Source organism: Taurulus bubalis (assembly GCF_910589615.1).
Source record: "Taurulus bubalis genome assembly, chromosome: 11".
Classification (NCBI taxonomy): domain Eukaryota; kingdom Metazoa; phylum Chordata; class Actinopteri; order Perciformes; family Cottidae; genus Taurulus; species Taurulus bubalis.
Genome location: NC_136599.1, coordinates 14,317,889 through 14,336,197, shown reverse-complemented (window position 1 = coordinate 14,336,197; position 18,309 = coordinate 14,317,889). Strand labels below are relative to the sequence as shown.

Below are 18,309 nucleotides of genomic sequence, written 5' to 3'. Positions count from 1 at the left end.
CATCTTTTTTCTTTTTTTAAAGGACCAAAATAGCAGAGAATGCCAGTAAAATAGTATTTATACTAAACATGCTTTGATGCTCAACCTCCTAACTGGGCCACAATTGACAAAGATTGCCCTAGATTAATAAGGGAAATAGTTGTGTAAAATAACATGGTTTTAGACCGGGCCTTTTTGGAGCCACATTTGCTTTAGTGCCTTCCTCCACACCTTGACTGAAGAGAACAGTGTGTAGCATTTAGGGGGCTCTGCTGACAACAATGGAATAACATATTAATAAGAATGTTTTCTTGAGTGAATTATCACCTGAAAATAAGAATTGTTGATTCTTTGTTACCTAAGAATGAGCCTTTTATATACGGAGCGGGTCCTCTTCACGATGTTTCTACCGTAGCTCAGAAGGGGCAAACCAAACACTGGCTCTACATAGGGCCTTTCGCCTCGGCTAGGGCTACTGTAGTTCTACACACTTGGCACACAGGAGAAGTTTCAGTTGGTTGCAATCTGCAACCTCATCACTAGATGCCGACAAATCCTTTTGTAGGGTTGTAATAATTTTCTGGAGTGAAACCTGTGTCTATGCATGGAGATCAGCGCTCTTGGAGCAACATGAAGCTCACACTCTACTGGGTAATTCAACTTTGAATTGTAATCATCACAAAAACTGAGAAATAAGGCGTTGGCTGAAAATACCCTGTCATTGTTGTTTACGATTCAATAAAACTTAATGGAAAAAAAATAAGATAAATAGTTTATGTACATATCATTAAGATATGTTTTAAAGAAATTAACACTATGCTACCTTTTTTTATTTATATTTGTATAAAACAAATATAGGTTCAGGTAACTTGCCTTTAACTACAGCTTGGAGACAGGTTCTTACTTTCCCAATAAAAAATAATAAAAGGAATAGAGTCGCAGTGAGTCATGTCTGTTTCCTTTGCACTTCTGGTGCTATATTGCCTCTTGACCTGAAGCTCACTTGACTCCAGGTACTCCAGGTACTCCACTTAAAACCAGCTGCTAAAAATATTGACCGATAGGGGCAACATGCCTGATTTTGCACAAAGTCTCAAAATCACAATTCCCATGCCTGACTGGAAGAAACATCTGCTTTTCTGCATTTCTTCAGCAAAATCCCAAACTCTATAGCGTTACATGAGCACTTTTAAATTTCTCGCAAAAAATATCTTGGCATTTATGTCTTTATTATCCATTAAGGGTTGAAGAGGGGGCTAATGGACATGACACCCCGAGATAAAGTGAGATATCACCCTTGAAGCCTATAGCCAGTGGAGTGAGCGGGGCGCATCAGACCGACTCCAGTCACCAACGCTGTTCCTGGCTGAATCTCCCTGGCTGACGTCAGCTGACTGCTCGGCTACCCGCTCCTCCGGACACAGCGCCGTGTAAAAATGCTGCTCTCTGTGCCGCCAAGGACAGGATTCAACCCGTACAACGGCTACACCGGCAAGAACATCAAGAAGGTAAATAACAACAACCCCGCATCCCGCGTCTATACCTTCTCCATTCCCGTAACAGCGAGTGGTTTCTCGATGCGGTGTGTTCGAGTCCTTCAGTTAAAAGCGGCTCTGCTGTTTAAGCTGCAGTGTCCTTGAAAGTGGATCACAGGCGACGTTTAAACTCTCTCACTTGCTGGTGCAACCTTTGTTGTCGGCTTCCCTGCTGTAGTTGCTACATTGTTACAAACTAACACGGGGCCCGTTATATTGTTCCCTCTAGGTTACTACAACAGTTTGCTTTGGGTTTTTTTTCTTCCCGATATGGTCACTGTTCTTCCTCTCAGGAGCCTGCACGGAGAGAGCAGCTTATAAATGCGCTGTAGATGGCTGCGAACAAGAGAATAAAAGCTCATTTTATTCGACATTATTGTACATTCGTGGGGGTTGAATCAACTGCGTAATGTTTCGGTGATGTTTCATTGAATTAACCACAAGTTAGCAAAGTTTTTTCCCCCTCTTTTACGCGTACCGATATGCCCCACCCCTTCAGTGCTGCTAATGATGAATGAGAGGGTTTTGCATGGCACTATGGAAAAGATGAAAGTTACAGTGTAATATTATGAAGATGGAATATATTTGTTTGAATGGGATGTGCAAATTAAATCTAAACCAAACGACAACAGAGCTGGAACAATGTATAAGGTCTAGTATTGATTAGCTTGTCTTTTCATATGAATAATTCATTGACATTGTTCAACCTCCTTTTCTGTGCAGACTATATAGATTATGTTTTAATTCTGAGACATATGGAAATTATAGGGTTACACAGGACTGTTTTAAGCAACAGTTTAAAGTAGTTAGTCGGATCTAGGATTTGAAGTATTTTGAGTGCTGATTCCTCATTTTTAAACCATAAGGATTTATGACCAAAATGTGTCTCAAGTGAAGTTGATGCGTCTTGAGTCTCAGCATTTCTTGAATACAGTTTGAACAAAGCTGAAATAGAATACCTCCCTCCTTCCCCGCATTATTCCCTTCCTTGCCTTGCGGCTGCCAGGAATTCAGATTGCTAATTTGAATGACCTGGAATTCCTGGAATCCTGGATGTGCTCATTTCTGGGGGTCTCTGCAAACTCAAACATTTCCTTGAAAGAAGATATGCACACACGTTTTTTATAGCACATTTGTCATTGTTAGAGCGTCAAAGTCACAGAAAGGGAAGACTTGTAAATCCAACGTCAAATGGTAACCCCCTGGTCAATGTCTTTTACAATGGGAAAAAGGGCGGAGAAAAGAAAAGGATTAAGAGATTTACCCCCCTTTCCTCTGCTTTCGATTAACTCCCCCTATGCTTTTTCCTTCCTCCCCTGTGTGCTTCACATACCTTGATTTCTTGTCTGTCAGTGGTTCAGTTCACATTGAGAAGAGAGCCTGAACATTCCTCCTAACTGATGAATCCCTAGTCCTTTCTTTCTGCTCTCTTCGGGGTACATGATACCTGTTGAAAACAGATCATTTTAACCATCTGTTCAATTTTCTCGTGTCAATTTTCTCGAGTCAGAAGAAGGAGAGCAAGGAGAAGTCTCAACTTTTAGCCACCAGACACCAAGGATTTCTTCACTTTTCTTATTTGGTTCTTCCCACCTTGCACTGTTTTTATTGCAGCTGCAAAATTATAATATAGAGAATTTGTCTGTTCCACTATGATCTTTTCCACGGTGCCTTTTAAAGTGTCTTTAGCCAAGCAGGTAGGACTCCACATTTTCGATATTTCCCTTTAATTCATGATTTGTAAACATACTTGTTGCATACCATGAATAATGAATAGAGGTTGTGCCACTGTATTGTAATGGAAAGTACCATTATGTTGATAATAATGAGGAAAATGCATTTTATTTTGAAACATATTCAAATAGTGAATATGTTTGACACTTGGACTTTGACTCTGGAAAATAATTATATTGCACAGGCAATAATATGCTTATATTGGGTTACAGATGAATGAAATAAATCGTCCCATAAATGTGAAGGTTTGTTCGATTTTCCAAAATACTCATTATGAGTTTCACAAAAGCTTTGTGTGGCCAGAATGATGTAGCACTCAAGCGTCAAACAATCAGCCTCATATCTCTGCTATTCCTACAGAATTAAAGACATACATCCAGTCTCACTTGGCACTCATTGTTCTCTCTCGGATGAGAAAGTCCTTGAGTCACCTGCACTCCCAACAGGCATCCCCTCTGCTCCCTCCAACTGTAATTATCTCATCAGTCTTCAGCTGCTACCTTCAGCACACAGCCTTTCTCTGCATCACCCTGTTCGCCATTTACTGTAGTTATGCTTCCTGCACAACTAAAATGATAATACATTGAGGCGATTTGCCTTACTGCAACTATAATGGCATACTCTGTGATAGTAAGTGTGAGTGTGAGGACTGTATATGTCCAGCTACTCTATACAGAAAGTAGCAGTACTATTAGTGCATGTAAGCAACTGAGCATACATTTTTTCCTTGGCAGACTAGGAATAAATTGTTATTATACACTGTAAAAAATAAATGCCTTCTGTTTTTATTACCCATATATCATGTCAGTTGTAAATGTGTGTATGTTGTATGTACACAGAAGGATTTCCTTTATTTATCAGTTCCCACAGTACTGTGATGCCTTCAGGAATGTAGTTCAATTTAACAACGACAGCTTGGACTCTAATCCTAAACCAAAACGTGTCCCCTACAACCCTTATCCACTTCAAGGAGAGAAATGCAAACATGTGTATATTTCAGGGGAATGTGAAGAATGCTCAGGAAGGACACTGATGCATGTAGGGAACAGTGTAATAAGATTATGTGGGCGGCTGTGGACTGAAGAGTACCAAGTAGGAAGGAAATCAGTAACATGTCAGGAGGTCAGGTTTGGGGCACAGACTAACTGAGCATATATGCACCTTACAAGATACAAAAAAGGAGAATTTAAAATTGTTGTTATACTTTCCACGCTTTCCTTTCTTACTGTATTTATGTTGTTCTGAATGCATTTTTGCCTGTTTGGCATTATCTTACATTGGTGTCAAAACACCTGGAGCTGGAGCTGGAGCAGATGGGGAGTAGGTGTGGATCTGACTCACTGCCATCTTTTTCTCAGAAGGAGCCTAGTCGAGCAGTCTTAATGAGACACTACCTTCTGACTGGAGAGCACATGAGAGGGATTAGTGTTTTCCGCTAACAAGTTCAGATCCTAATTAGACAGGCCCCACTAGTCAGGCTTGGGCCAGGACTCGGTCTCCTGTCAGATCCTATCTCCCCTGGCCTCTGCAGGTGCATCCCTCCTGATAGTCTGTGCGGGCCGCCTAGAGTGAAGGCAGGGGAAAGCACAGGAAGAGGCTGTGATTTTGGAAAAACAAACAGTGTACTATTGATGCTTTAGAAGAGACGCAGATTAGAGAGGAGGACCGAGATGAATGGGCTCTGTGAGTCACTGTGATTTTCTCAGCTTGACTATAAAGACAAAGTAAGTTCTGAAGGCTGATTCCTCGACAGTTTGGAAAACTTGAGGCAGCTGGGTAGCGTGCATGCAATGAAGCTTGCGAACGAACCATTGGTGTTGCTACTCATGTCAGTAATATCTGGAAATATGTTGCAGTATTACGCAGGTTTACAACTTATACGTTAGAAGAGCTATTAGAGTACACATTTGTCCTGTATTGAGGGTTTGGCCGCCAATCTTTACGCATACCTCATCATACATGCTTAGCATGCCTCTTTAAAAATATGTCCTACCTGTAGATCAGACGTTATGTTTGATATTCATCTGGTCTATGCAGAGGGAACACAATGAAATGACCTCTGTTGTTTTTAGAAACACAGTACTGTATAAAAGTTTCATAAACCAGAAACATGATTTTAAAACATCTTGTTTGACTCAACTAACTAGTTTCCTTCAATTATAAAATGAAACAGCCGTAACATTTTATTTTATGTTGAACAAAGTTTTGAAAAACGACACCTAGCCGGCTCGCTAAATTTAGCTCTGCTGTTGCTTCCACACAAATCTGTCACAGCTCAGGAACTTGTTTGTGAGTTTATATTGTATGACACATAGAACAAATTAAGTAACTAACAAGCGTTAACATCTAATTTAATACGACTTCCTGGTGCCAATTAAATTTTTGGGCATGTATTAACTGATTTGTAATGTTTCAGACATTACACTGCAAACATTGTTTGCATGAAATATATAATCATACAGTATTCTGTTTTTAAAACCACAATTAAAACTTTAAAAACTTACTTTAAACATTCAAAAATTAGTTTTAGTTTAGTGAAATGTGACGCTCTCTCATAGTTTTGGGTTTCTGGAATTGAACTTGTAGTTGGTTAGAACAGATCCACTATGGAGATAATAGAGGTCATAATTGGCTTGATTCTAGCAGTCTTTTGACAACTCCCTCTCTGTTAATAAGCTGGTGGTCCAGTGCTGACCTTGTGGTGTTCAACAAACCATCCTATTGTTCCCTGGGGCCGAACCCGGTGACCCTAACTAATCAAACAGTTCATCCTCTGCTCGCAGTGGTAGGAGAACCAAAGCCAAACGAAGCTGACATTGTACCCCATACCAATGTGATTTATTGCATGAACCAAACTAGTATAGTTGGATAGATAGATACATTTAAGGTTCCTCATCACTGCCTTATATAGGGGTACATGTATGCTGATGAACATATTGTGGCACAGCCAAAAACATGCTCATTGGATGCATGCATTGGCGTGAGTGGAGTCTCTGCATACTGCTTCTTTCATGGTTACACATCCTTCAGCAGTGGCACTAAACTGTGAGGTCATGAAATACCAGATGTGACATTTAGGTCCAAGTGCATAAATCAGGACATATTCACTAACATTGTTGAGAATGTGTAGTCATCTGAGAGATTGTGGCTAAGATATATGACCTTTAAGCATCTTCCCTTAATAAATCAGTTCATCCAAATAAAAAAATAAAACATTTACTGGTATCAAGCCATTCAGATAGTCAAGGCTTTGAGATTTTTGCCACCACCCCAGGACAATACTGGTGAATGGAATTGTTTTTTTGGAGCTCCAAAGTGCTGAAAAAAGATGATTTGAATACCCAATTACTTAAAAAATGTTGTTGTAGCTGTTCATAATGCACAGATTTCCCTATGAACAGTTTTTATTGTTACTGTTTCAAATTAAATTGTTTCGCTCACCACATAAAAGCCTTTCTTCCAGCAATGTGGAGCTCAGCCACTTTAATTCCAACCAGTTATTTGCTTTGGGAATTAGTTAATAACAGCTTATCTTTTAAGATAATAAATCTTAGAACATTGACTTGTAGGGCCACCATGTATTTATCTCCTGTCCAGGCAGGGTGTTGCTGGCTGCTTATAGAGGGGTTTGATTCATTTTAACACTGAATGTTTGAAGTATCTGTATAACCTTGTAGCTGGTGATTTCTTATGATTCCCATCTCTGCTAAACCAGGGGAAACACTGCCTGTGGTACATTGTCTACACATCACACACTCTCTGTATAAATGACCTTTTAATTTGAATATGTGCATTTTCTTTGCACATTCTGCTCCAATAGACTACATTTTGTAATCTCATTGCTCTTTCTCATCTTTCTATTTGGATGTATGAATCACATAATATTCATGTTTGTATTATTTCACTTACTTGTTCTGTGCATATTCAAAATGTTGGTATATTTTCCTTTACATCCATCTTTTGTGTTTTCCCTCTCAGTCTGCCACTGTTTCTCAAGTTGGGGCTAATTGTGTCTTTAAATGGAATTTCTCATCAAACGTCTGTAGTTTGAGCTAGTCAGTTAGTAGACCATTACCAAAGCTGTTCTTCTTATCCAATTAGCTGATGCATCAGTATTATGTACATGTAATTACATGCATCCAAAGAAGTATCTGCTTTGTGTGCGGCTGTACTATCCCAAAGTACAAGCACAAATCTAATCATTCTCTTTTGTGTGCTCTCTGTTTGTTCTGCAGCCAGCGTATGTGTCCCCTTCCAACCATCAGATGGCTCCTCCAAGCCCCAACAACAACAGCAGCAACTCCACCACCACCTCCATCAGCAATGGCAGCTGCAGCAGCATTGGGGGAGAGCAGCTGAGCAAGACCAACCTGTACATCCGTGGCCTCCACCCAGGAACCACAGACCAGGATCTGGTCAAACTCTGTCAGCCGTATGTTACCCAAAAAAACAATTGCTCCAACTTCTACACATACACTCAATATATCTCACTTTGGCTGCCCACTGTGCAAATAAACCAGGTTGGAGTTGCAGAATAGATGTAGATAGAACAGAGTGATGGATTCATGGATAGATAGACAGGCGATGGCTGGCTGTCTAGATGCATCAAGGATTGCATGACTACGTAAACTTACAAGGCTTCCTTACACTTGAAATGCACAGTAATGCTAAAGCACACCATGGCAGGTATTTCTGAATCGAAAAAGAGGGCCACATTTCCATCCACATGTTTTTTTAGGCCCATCATTTAGTGGCCCTGTGGAAAAATAAACAATCATTTTGGCAGCAAACTAAGACCTTTTACTTTGGCACAGCTAAGCACAGGCTTTCCAACAACCAGGTACAGAATGTTTAGTCTCCCTCTCTCATGCTAATTATGTATGTATGTCTCCTCTTGCTACTTCTCAGACTTTTGACCTACATGAGTTATTGCTCCTCTGTGCTTTTGTCTTGTAGTTTATCATCAAACAATGAGACTATGCTATCCTTATTCAAAGTCATATTCTGCACTATATATAACACACTATGTTGCTCATCAGTGTGAGTGTGAGTCTTTGAAAACTCTGTTGTGGGCAGCATGTAGTCAAACATCAAACAACCGCATCGTCTAATCCATCTGATATGTTTGTTAGGCCTTCAGTAGAAGACTTCAAAACAAGCAGGGCTGAGATGAATGGCCTGGGTTCACTTAATTTAATTCTGGAGCCTGGTGATGAGGACCAGAAGAGAGGACTGAGAGAAAAGGAGGGAAAACAAGAGAGATTGAATAAGGGAGAGAGGGAGGGAGGGGCCTGCTATTTTACAGCTGTCTGGAAGATATGGCTCACATGAGGCTGCCCAACCCTACAGGAAACGGCAAGCCCAGGGGAAAGGGAAAGACAAACAAGGGCAATGGCATGGGGGGGGGGGGGGGGGGGGGGGGGGGGGGGGTTGTGTGTTAGGTGGTGTTCTGTGGGGGTAGTTCTCATATTTCTGCTTTTACAGAGCAGATAAAATCCCTGCATGAAATTTGCCTTTTAGCAGAACACATTTAGGCCAATGTAATTCTCAGTTAAACTGGACTGAGAGAAGATACCATATCCGATGATAGTTAATCGGGGGCATGGTTGTTGAGGACTGTGCATAACAGTAGGAAGACAAGTCATGGAGGGAATTTGACTTAGTTAACACAAGTTTGAACAGCAAATGTGTGCATCGTATCGGGAGTGGACACAACCCTCCCAAAGCTCCCCTCCCCCACAGTTTTTGTATGCACGCTCTGAAGTGTGCTGAGTAGGGAGCGAGGGATGAGAGGACGGGATGGGGGTTGGTTCTCCATCTCTGGCCCCTGTAGTTGTCTCTCTGGGTGCTTTGCTGCCGCTCTGGTTCTTGCCCCTGTCCGTTTCTGGTGGTTGACCATGGATGGACATCAGGCTGGACTACGCTGTGCTCTCTCACACATGGCTGAGTTTCCAGCCCCTCTTTTTTCTCTGCATCATGTAGTCCAAGACCTCTGAGCGCAATTCAGTAAACGTATCTCAACTGTGTAAACAGGGGAGTGCAGCAAGTAGAGCTCACAGCTTAAATGTTAGTCATAATGTGAAGTCAGAGACTGGTGGGATTGCTGTGTGCCCACAGTTTCTTCCTATATTTCCATATGCAACATTACTGTTGCATATGGAAATATAGGAAGAAAGTGTTTTATCTAGTGGCATCTGGTAGCAGCTTATAGCTTAGAATCAGAAATGCACCATGAAATGGTGATGCTATTTTGAATATAGTGAACCAACAGCGGGTGGATTCAGTTTGCTGACAATGTGTAGTAGAGGATACATGATTAGAATATAATACAACTGTGATGCATTGAATGTCAAGTTAAAAAAAAAAAATTCGAGAACATATCAAAGTGTTTTTATGTAGGGTAGAATGTACATAAATTGGACATTAGTCTCCATTAAAGGCCATAAGTATAAATATGTTTCAGTGGATTGACATATTGACAAGCACATAGTGAGCAATATGTGATTTTTGAACAGTTTTAGGATCAAACCAATTATTTGCTCTTCTTGCATTGCTCTGCATTAATATTGGATCGACATAATTCAAGTAAAATCTGTGTATTCAAGACTTTAATCTATGCCCACATAGGTTATCCACTATAGTGTCCAAATCCATAACTTAGAATTGGTAAACGTAACAAACAAAATCATTTTCACAGGTGACCTATGGCCATATTGGTAGAGAAATAAAGATATACATTCCTAAATTAACTTAAAATAAACAATTGATTTCAGATTACAATTTTAGCAGGTCATCACGTAATCCTTACTAATAGAGTATTTTTTGAGAGGGACTCTTCTGGCCTGGATGAAATGTGGCAGTGGTGCAGTGTAAGGCTGCCTAGAGAGAAGCTGGTTAGTAGAATGAGAGTATGGCTGGGAGCCAGCATTGGACAGGACAGCCAAGGAGAGGCATATCAGATTACACTGCATGCACATGCCTGGAGAGATGGGAACCGATTGACACTCTGCCGCACACAAGCATTTGCCTGAGCCAGGCACTATGCTATGCATATGCAGTGTCTATAGATGGATAGATTTTGTATTGATAATGCATAGTGAATTAATCTGAAAATGCGGCAGAGACATTTATCTTTACCATATTCTCACTTCATGTTGGATTCCCCTTGAGTTACAATCCCTGTGCAAAAGCAAGAATGAACAAGATATGCAAAATCTATAGTTCTTTCCACAGAAACCCACTGGACATTGCGCTTATAATTAGGGGCCAGTCAGCAGTTGTATGGCTGGTTGTATTATTATAATATATATATACTTACATAGGTAACTTCCTCAACTGGCTGTGTAGGCTATTGTCCTGATAGTGGGGCTACAGCAACTGTCTAAAGTTAAAAACGTATATGTCATCCAAGCACTTAGCAACTTTCACCAAAATGTAGTCCCAAGTGAGCAAAATGCCCAGATGCTTCCAGCATGACAGTAATTATGAAAAAGTTGATGGTATGGCAGATGTAAGTCTCACAATTTCACCTCAAAAACTGCTTCTTTTTTATACAGTATTTAGAATTGTATCCTGGTGTAAACCACTGCAGTCATTGGAAATAGAGCGTCTTTCAACATCAGTTAAGGAGCAATCAATCTTTGTCAAAACAGATTACAACCATCCCTCGTGTATTTCTCTTTGTCTTCCTCCTTTTAGTTGTTCATCTTCCTCATCTTCCTCCTTCTTTCTTAGTGTTGTGCAGCAGCTCTAATTAAACATATGCCCCACCCCTCTCTAAAGATTTCCTTACACATCATTTATTATCAGATGGTGTAATTGTATTCAGTGTCATTGCACTGAATCTATCAGGTGAATTATAATTCAGTCATCATGGAGCACAACCCACAAGGGTGTGTTAAGCGCAGAGAGAAACCACATGGCCTCGGCACGTCACAAGGCTAATATTGAAGTCATTATTTTCAGCGCATAGGGCAGGAAAGGATGATCTTCAAGTATAAACCTCACTGTTTTTTTCAGGTATGGGAAAATTGTGTCCACCAAGGCCATCCTGGACAAGACCACCAACAAGTGCAAAGGTAAGGCGTCTGATTGAAAGTAGCTGTTGAGCAGAAGTTAAAAGATACAGGAAGGACATTGTATCCACTAACACCTTCTTGTCAGTTGATGATATATTCCCTGCATTTCAACAACAAAGAGGTAAAATAACGTCAGCACGACACTAAACATTTTCTATTCTCTGCTGTAGTTTGAATGCGTAGAAAGTTACAGATGTCAGTGACAGCACATTTCTGCTCAGTTCTTCTTAATAAAGCAGCTTGCATTCGGTTGGCCAGTGTTTACTGTGTATTAAGTGTCCCACTTTACCTCCCTAACAGGTAAGTATCGTGTGATATTATATATGGTCGGTGTTGTAAACTCTACATCTGTCTTTCATGGAGAAGCATAGTCTAAACCCGACTGGATGTCTCTTCAGATTAAAACACTACTACTACTACTACTACTACTATAAGAGCCTAATGAGATCTAATGACAAGCCTGTGTCTATATCTCATTGTCAAAACGTGGAGCCCGTATCATGCTGTATATCTCCGTCCCTGCAGGCTATGGCTTTGTCGACTTTGACAGTCCGCCCTCAGCTCAGAAGGCAGTGACAGCGCTGAAGGCGGGTGGAGTGCAGGCTCAGATGGCCAAGGTAAGGACCGCACTTGAGATGTCAATATTCTGCCGTTTTATTTCTGATGATGTCGTGTCAGATTTAACCAAATTGTCTATCAGAGTTAAATCTCGGCTCAAAAAAACAAAAACGTTCAGGCATTTTAACACTGACTAAGCAAAACGTTGAATGATGAATTATTAATTACAAATTAAATGTTGAATTATTAACCTTGCAGCAGAAAGGTTGCTCCTTTGGCTTATCTGTTTCTTACACATTTCTTTCTTAAAGCTGTGGGAAGCTTTTCCTCATCCTGCTCTCTCCCCATGTTTTCATGTTGTCATATGAGCCATGGTTCAGGAATATAAGCCAATTAAGCCTCAGCTTGTGTGTGCATGCGTGTCAGCTAGGCGGTGCTCTGTGTGTTTGAATCAGTGTATTTATGGGTATTAATGCATTGTAGAATATGTGTGTGCACAAACAAGAGTGCATAGAAGCATGCAGGTACATGTGTGTACACGTGTGCAGGATGTGTGTGTGTGTGTGTGTGTGTGTGTGTGTGTGTGTGTGTGTGTGTGTGTGTGTGTGTGTGTGTGTGTGCGTGCGTGTGTGTTGCGCTTCATGGTGGTGGCGGTGTTGAGGGAGTGTGTCCCAGGGCCTTCTCTCTGAGCTCCCTGTACAAAGGCCCTCTCTGTTCTCCCTGGTGGCATCTGACTCAGTGTCTGAGCAGCTCCCCAGTCAGCGGGGCCCTGTGCCCAGCCACCCGCCCTGTCAACACACACACACACACACACACGCACACACTTCACCAGCCTTGCCCCTACCGGGTTATGACACACACTCACAAGCCAATCGCCAATACCCTGGGAAAGCTGATCTCGGTAAGCTGGATCACTGACACTCATACAGCTCCTTGCTCACAGAATAACTTGATTTCACTCAGCGCTTCACTCCGGGTTTACTACTTATAGTTTGCCTCAGATTTCTCTCCGGCTCATTCTGACTCATTGGCGGTTTAAATCCGCAGCAGGTCTCCTCGGCTTGCTCTCATGGGTCCAAGCTTCATCTCTGTGGAGGAGGAGGGAGTTGAAGGAGAAATCACCTTCAGCACAGGTCACAGCGATTAGACATGCATTATTCATGGAATGGAAATTAATTCACACTGCATTTACAGGTTTTTAATCAGATCTACACTCTGAGATAATGAATATGCATAATGGTTAGAGGGTGATAAAGATTGGTTATCTTACAAGATGCTGTTGGTCAAATTAAATTTGTTTTACAGGAGGCAAAAAAAAAGAAAACAAGATGCCGACAAAATAGTTGGAAAGTATAAAATGAAACTGTGGCACTTTAAGAGTTTCTTTTAGGTTGGTTACTAATAATTTCAAATTCAGATTGCGAAAAACTGCATAATTTGTCTGATTTATGCAAAACCAGCAGAGCCGGCCTCTGTACCTGCATCCAAGGTCGGGAATATCACATGACTATTACTGCTTGAATGCAAGCGACATATTATTACAATGACCTAGGAAAAAGATCATGTTTGCATGGGCACTATGATTGCACAATGCTTTAGATGTTCTACAGATCATTTCCAAAGGTCTTTTTCCAAATTGTCTTTGCCGTGGTTCTGTACAGAGCTGGAGCACATAATCATTTCAGTTCATCCATGAATGGAGAGCCATTTAAAATGTAATTAGGCTTTGATATCCCCTTACCTGGATCCCGCGCTTTCATCCTCCTAAGAGGCTCGTCTCACACAATGGGCCTGTCTTCTACCTTTTGGTAATAAGGTATGGGTGATGGAGTATGAGAGAAGAGCGTGAAGAAAAAAAGGAGCAAGTTGGATGAATAAAAGTGGAAAAGGCAGAAATAGAGAGTCAGAATGAGAGAGAAATGCAGTTGAAGTCCAGCCAGAATACTATCTCATCTTCTCTGAATATCTCTTTTCTCTTTTGCCCTCATACATGCAGCTCACCCCAAAATGAAATCCTTTACCTCAAACCTGATTCCCTCTCAGACTGTTTTAACTGTCTAATGTCCTGCACCTGCCACCCTTCTAAATATTAGGCACCTTACACTCTTTCTGTTAAAAGGTTATATGATCCTCTCATACTTTTGCTGGCAGCTTTTGAGTATTTTGAGTTTTTGGCATCATAATGCAGTTTTTTATTGAAGACTTGAGAGCTTTGTCTTCTCCACATCCTCATTCATTAATCCTCTTATGGCTTCTCACCTTTCAGCAACAGGAGCAGGACCCCACCAACTTATATATCTCCAATCTGCCAATGTCCATGGACGAGCAGGAGCTGGAGAACATGCTGAAGCCCTTCAGCCAGGCCATTTCCACTCGCATCCTGCGTGACGCCAATGGAACCAGCCGAGGCGTGGGCTTTGCCAGGTATAAGCTTTGATTATTTAGTTACTCGTGTAAGGACAGTGGGCGAAAAGTGATTAGTGATGGCCTTGTGTGCTTTAAAGAAAATATCCCGTAGCACAAATGTCAGTATTAATCATGGTGAGAGAGCTCTCTGGTGGCCAGCGCAGGTAGAAAATCCTCAACTGGAAATATTAACGCAAAGCATGATACCTTCTAACCTGCTCCAGTGATTGTTTTTAATATACATTTACTATGACATTTTCCTATAGGATGGAGTCAACCGAGAAATGTGAAGCCATCATCCAACATTTTAATGGGAAATATATCAAGACTCCACCTGGAGTTCCAGGTGAGATTTTTCCGATGGCATCTTGTTTGTTTTATCTGTTGAAGAAAATAATCTCATCCAAGTAATTTTACATTCTTAATACTGACTTTATATTTTCCTCTAAAGTAATATTTTCTTACTTGTCCAGTGCCGTCAGAGCCCCTGTTGTGTAAATTTGCTGATGGAGGCCAGAAGAAGCGTCAGAGCCAAGGAAAATATCTGCAGAACGGCCGGCCCTGGGCGAGAGATGGAGAGAGTGTGAGTTTGCGTGTCCAGTTAACTTCTTTGAAGATGCTGTGTATTATGCAATATTGATGGTGATCAGCCTCATCATGACACAGTCCTTTGTCTCTTTTATCCAGGGAGGAATGACCCTGACCTATGACCCCACCACAGCCTTACAGAATGGGTCAGTACTACCACTCTGACAAATCCCTTGTTTAGCCAGAGGGAGTGTGATCATGTTGTGGTCTGGTGACTAGTAACTTTGTGTCTCTTTCTGTAGGTTTTACTCCTCTCCCTACAGCATTGGCCCAAACCGGATGATGGGGCCGACCTCCCTCTCCCCATACATGCATTCACCTATGTCCACATACCAGGTAGTTCAGACCCTCAAAGCGTCACTGTTGAGTAGTTAAGATGCTAAACTGTGACAGAGCAAAATGTATGGCTCATCTATTTATGGTATGATATCTTCTGGAACATGTGTGTCTTTCTTGATCATGCAGGTACACAACCCGTCCTGGTTACATCATCAGTCATACATCATGCCGCCCACAGTGAGTAACTTGAATCTTAAGGCAGTTGGCCCTCCTTCCTGTTTTTGTTGCAGGAAATGGCTTTCTCTTTTTATTCCTGCCTCCCCCTTCTGTCTGACTGACAAACAGTCTCCTTGTTTTAATGGCAACTGCTATATGTTTTTTTTTTAATTATTTCTTACTTTCTTTCATTTTATAGGGAGCAGTCCTGACGCCAGGAATGGACCACACCATGTCCATCCAACCGACCTCCATGATGGGGCCTCTGACGCAGCAGCTCAGCCACCTCTCCATGGGCAGCAGTGGCACAGTCAGTACAATGCCCAACATTTAACATTCAGCTATGATAGATGTTGAGCAGTTAAAGATGCACAAGGCAATTTGACCAGTCTGTGATTTGGTCATGCAAGAAAATACAAAGGGAGAGAGAGTTTATTCACTGCTTTTAAGGATATGCTGAATCCTTCTTGTGGTGATAACTAGACTTTTATTTGGGCAAATCAACAGAGTAAGAACAATCAAATGGGATGTTCTTCTTCACTTGCAGGTGTTTTTTGTAGTTTAGGCTGATAAAGACAGGTGTAATTTTACATATACATATTGTCTTGTGCAGCTTTATGTAACAGTGTTATTGCTAATGTAGCTGTCATGTCTAATTAACTTATCTCCACTCTCCTGCAGTACATGCCTGCAAACGCATCGATGCAGGGAACATACATCCCCCAGTACACCCAAGTGCCTGCCGCCAACATCTCAGTTGAGGTAAAGACCTCTGTTTTTACTTTAATTTAACTTTAATGTTATATAGTGCTTTTCTAAGTACTCAAAGACGTTTTCTCTCACTAGAACAGTTGAAAGGTTTTACGTGTAGCAATCACTCATGTGTTCAATCTTTCTGTCTCAGGAAAGTGCCGTCCAACCACCTGTTGCCATCGAGCCACCCACAGAACACACAACCTACACTTACCAGCATAACAAGTGAAGAGGTGGGTTGTGGCTATTTGTAGTGTCTGCCCGTTTGTTTCGTGTTTCTTAACGTGCATATGTCGGCTCCTACAAATGTATCGTCATCATACATCACCTTACTGCAAAAGGAGATGGTGCAGGAGTAGCTCTTGTTTCTAATTGGCTGGTCTTGTCACCTTGTGTCAGATCTTCCTCTGGAGCCGGAGTGACTCTCAAAGTGCTGAAACTCGGCCCAGCGACTGTGCTCGTAAGGCACCAGACACTCGGGAGGAACACTGACTGTTACACAGAAAGGACAAACAAACAAAAAAGAGATTTTCTACAAACTCATATTTTAAAATAAACTCTGTTCCTCCAACAACTAAGGCTGGAGGACGGCAGGCAAGGAGAAATGGAAGAACAGAACAAGGAGCATCTATTTTGATAACAGCCAAGAAAAATAAGTCACACACAGACATATGTTTTAAACATTATTCATATTCTTTTCTAATACTATTCCGGAGAGATAGAATGAAACCAGGAAAAAGTACTTCAACACTATGTTTTTTTTCTTCACTTTTTTGTAAAAGACGCTGATGATTTTGCTTCACTTTTTTGTCTGATACTTTTAGGCTTTGAACCTGCCTTTTTGTACATACTTGTTTTGTTTTTGTGGATTTAGAACTTCATGTGTCCTAGTTTGATTGATTGGTGCAAATATTTGAATACAGGACTCAAAAGGCTAAAAGAAAAACAAAATAATGAAGTCATTCAAAATGCTGACGACTCATATTTTAGACAGATATAGCGCCACTTGGATTAGCGTCTCTTGAAATGGCAACAAGTTTATCACGTGGCAAAGCTTCTTTTTGGCACTTGACTCTCAAATAATTTATATTTCCAACAATCTCGACAAAGCTTGAGACAATCAGAAGACTTTGTTAAAAGAGCTAAATAGATTTGAAGCATTCCTGAGATTATTATCAGAAAGTTCTAAATATTTGTTCACGTTGAGCTGCTCCACTTGATGAAATCCAAAGTTGCTTAACAGGGATCACATCTCACGCAGAGCTGCCTGTAAATAAGAGATATAAATGTATTTAGGCTTTTTTTTGATTTTCCTTTATCCGTGTAGTGAAGCTTCAGTTATTTTAATAATATAAAACATGATCATGGTTTATTATGGCCAGTGCAGATGCTTTAAAACTGACCTTTGTTGTGTTTGCATCCACTTCTCTATTTCTGTTTTTCACCCTCATGTTTTTTTTACATTTCGTATTTAACGGTTTTATTAAGTTTGTTGTTGTTTTTATTCAGTTTTAATACTTTTTAAGATTGATCCTATTTTTCAAAGATGTTTTGTTTTTATTTTTGATAGTGTGTTGTGCGCCTCAATTAGTGAGAAATAGATGTTTGCAACTGTTTTTGAAATCGTGATTTGTTTGTATGTTTGCCGAGTTCTCTAGTTCTTGTTTCAGTGTTGATGTGAAAGAGGCTTTAATGTTTGTTTTTTTACAGACAACTCAGTTCTGTCTGTGTCACAAATGTTGGCAATTTGTGAACATGACTCCTGATCATGGATTCATTATGTATGCTAGGTTCAGATGCATTGCTACAGTCAGATAAGTGATATGTTCAAACCTTGACTTACCTCATCCTGTCAGAGAAATGTAGATTCAGTTTGTGTCCAAGGTTCGCAGGCAATAACCGACTTCAGTAGGTCTCACGGCCGTTCACAGCTGGTTCTGTGTCCACATCCTTTAACTCTTCCGTCCAGTGCTCGGAGAACACGCTCAAGGTCTGACGATCTATGCAATTTATTTATTAACCTTATAAATGCAATACCACAGATATCCAAGAGACACCTCCCAATATGACTTTGCATTCTGGCTTTATCTTTTTATGATACATACGTTAAGATTTGTTTGACTGACACATTCATCTATGGTTCATGGATTTTTAGTAAAATTGCGGCATTAAAAGGGAACTAT

At 40.8% G+C, this 18,309-nt stretch overlaps 1 protein-coding gene across 1 annotated transcript; it reads left to right on the top strand.

The window, feature by feature from the left end:
* The first annotated feature begins 1,400 nt into the window (after nucleotides 1–1,400).
* On the top strand, nucleotides 1,401–16,608 carry LOC306743074 (RNA-binding motif, single-stranded-interacting protein 2-like). The gene is made up of 14 exons (XM_079225555.1): nucleotides 1,401–1,487; nucleotides 7,484–7,680; nucleotides 11,268–11,326; nucleotides 11,852–11,943; nucleotides 14,151–14,308; nucleotides 14,557–14,636; nucleotides 14,764–14,873; nucleotides 14,978–15,024; nucleotides 15,121–15,214; nucleotides 15,344–15,394; nucleotides 15,573–15,683; nucleotides 16,055–16,135; nucleotides 16,278–16,359; nucleotides 16,526–16,608. Exons 1-13 carry the CDS (start codon nucleotides 1,416–1,418, stop codon nucleotides 16,353–16,355), a joined length of 1,230 nt encoding a protein of 409 aa, XP_079081681.1. The 5' UTR covers nucleotides 1,401–1,415; the 3' UTR covers nucleotides 16,356–16,359; nucleotides 16,526–16,608.
* Nucleotides 16,609–18,309: the final 1,701 nt, after the last annotated feature.

What these genes read in the sequence shown, in the direction of transcription:
- LOC306743074 (XM_079225555.1), top strand. Translation starts at nt 1,416, where the DNA reads ATGCTGCTCTCTGTGCCGCCAAGGACAGGATTCAACCCGTACAACGGC. An exon ending in CATACATCATGCCGCCCACA is followed by an intron (nt 15,395 to 15,572) that starts GTGAGTAACTTG and finishes TTCATTTTATAG; the next exon opens with GGAGCAGTCCTGACGCCAGG. An exon ending in CCATGGGCAGCAGTGGCACA is followed by an intron (nt 15,684 to 16,054) that starts GTCAGTACAATG and finishes ACTCTCCTGCAG; the next exon opens with TACATGCCTGCAAACGCATC.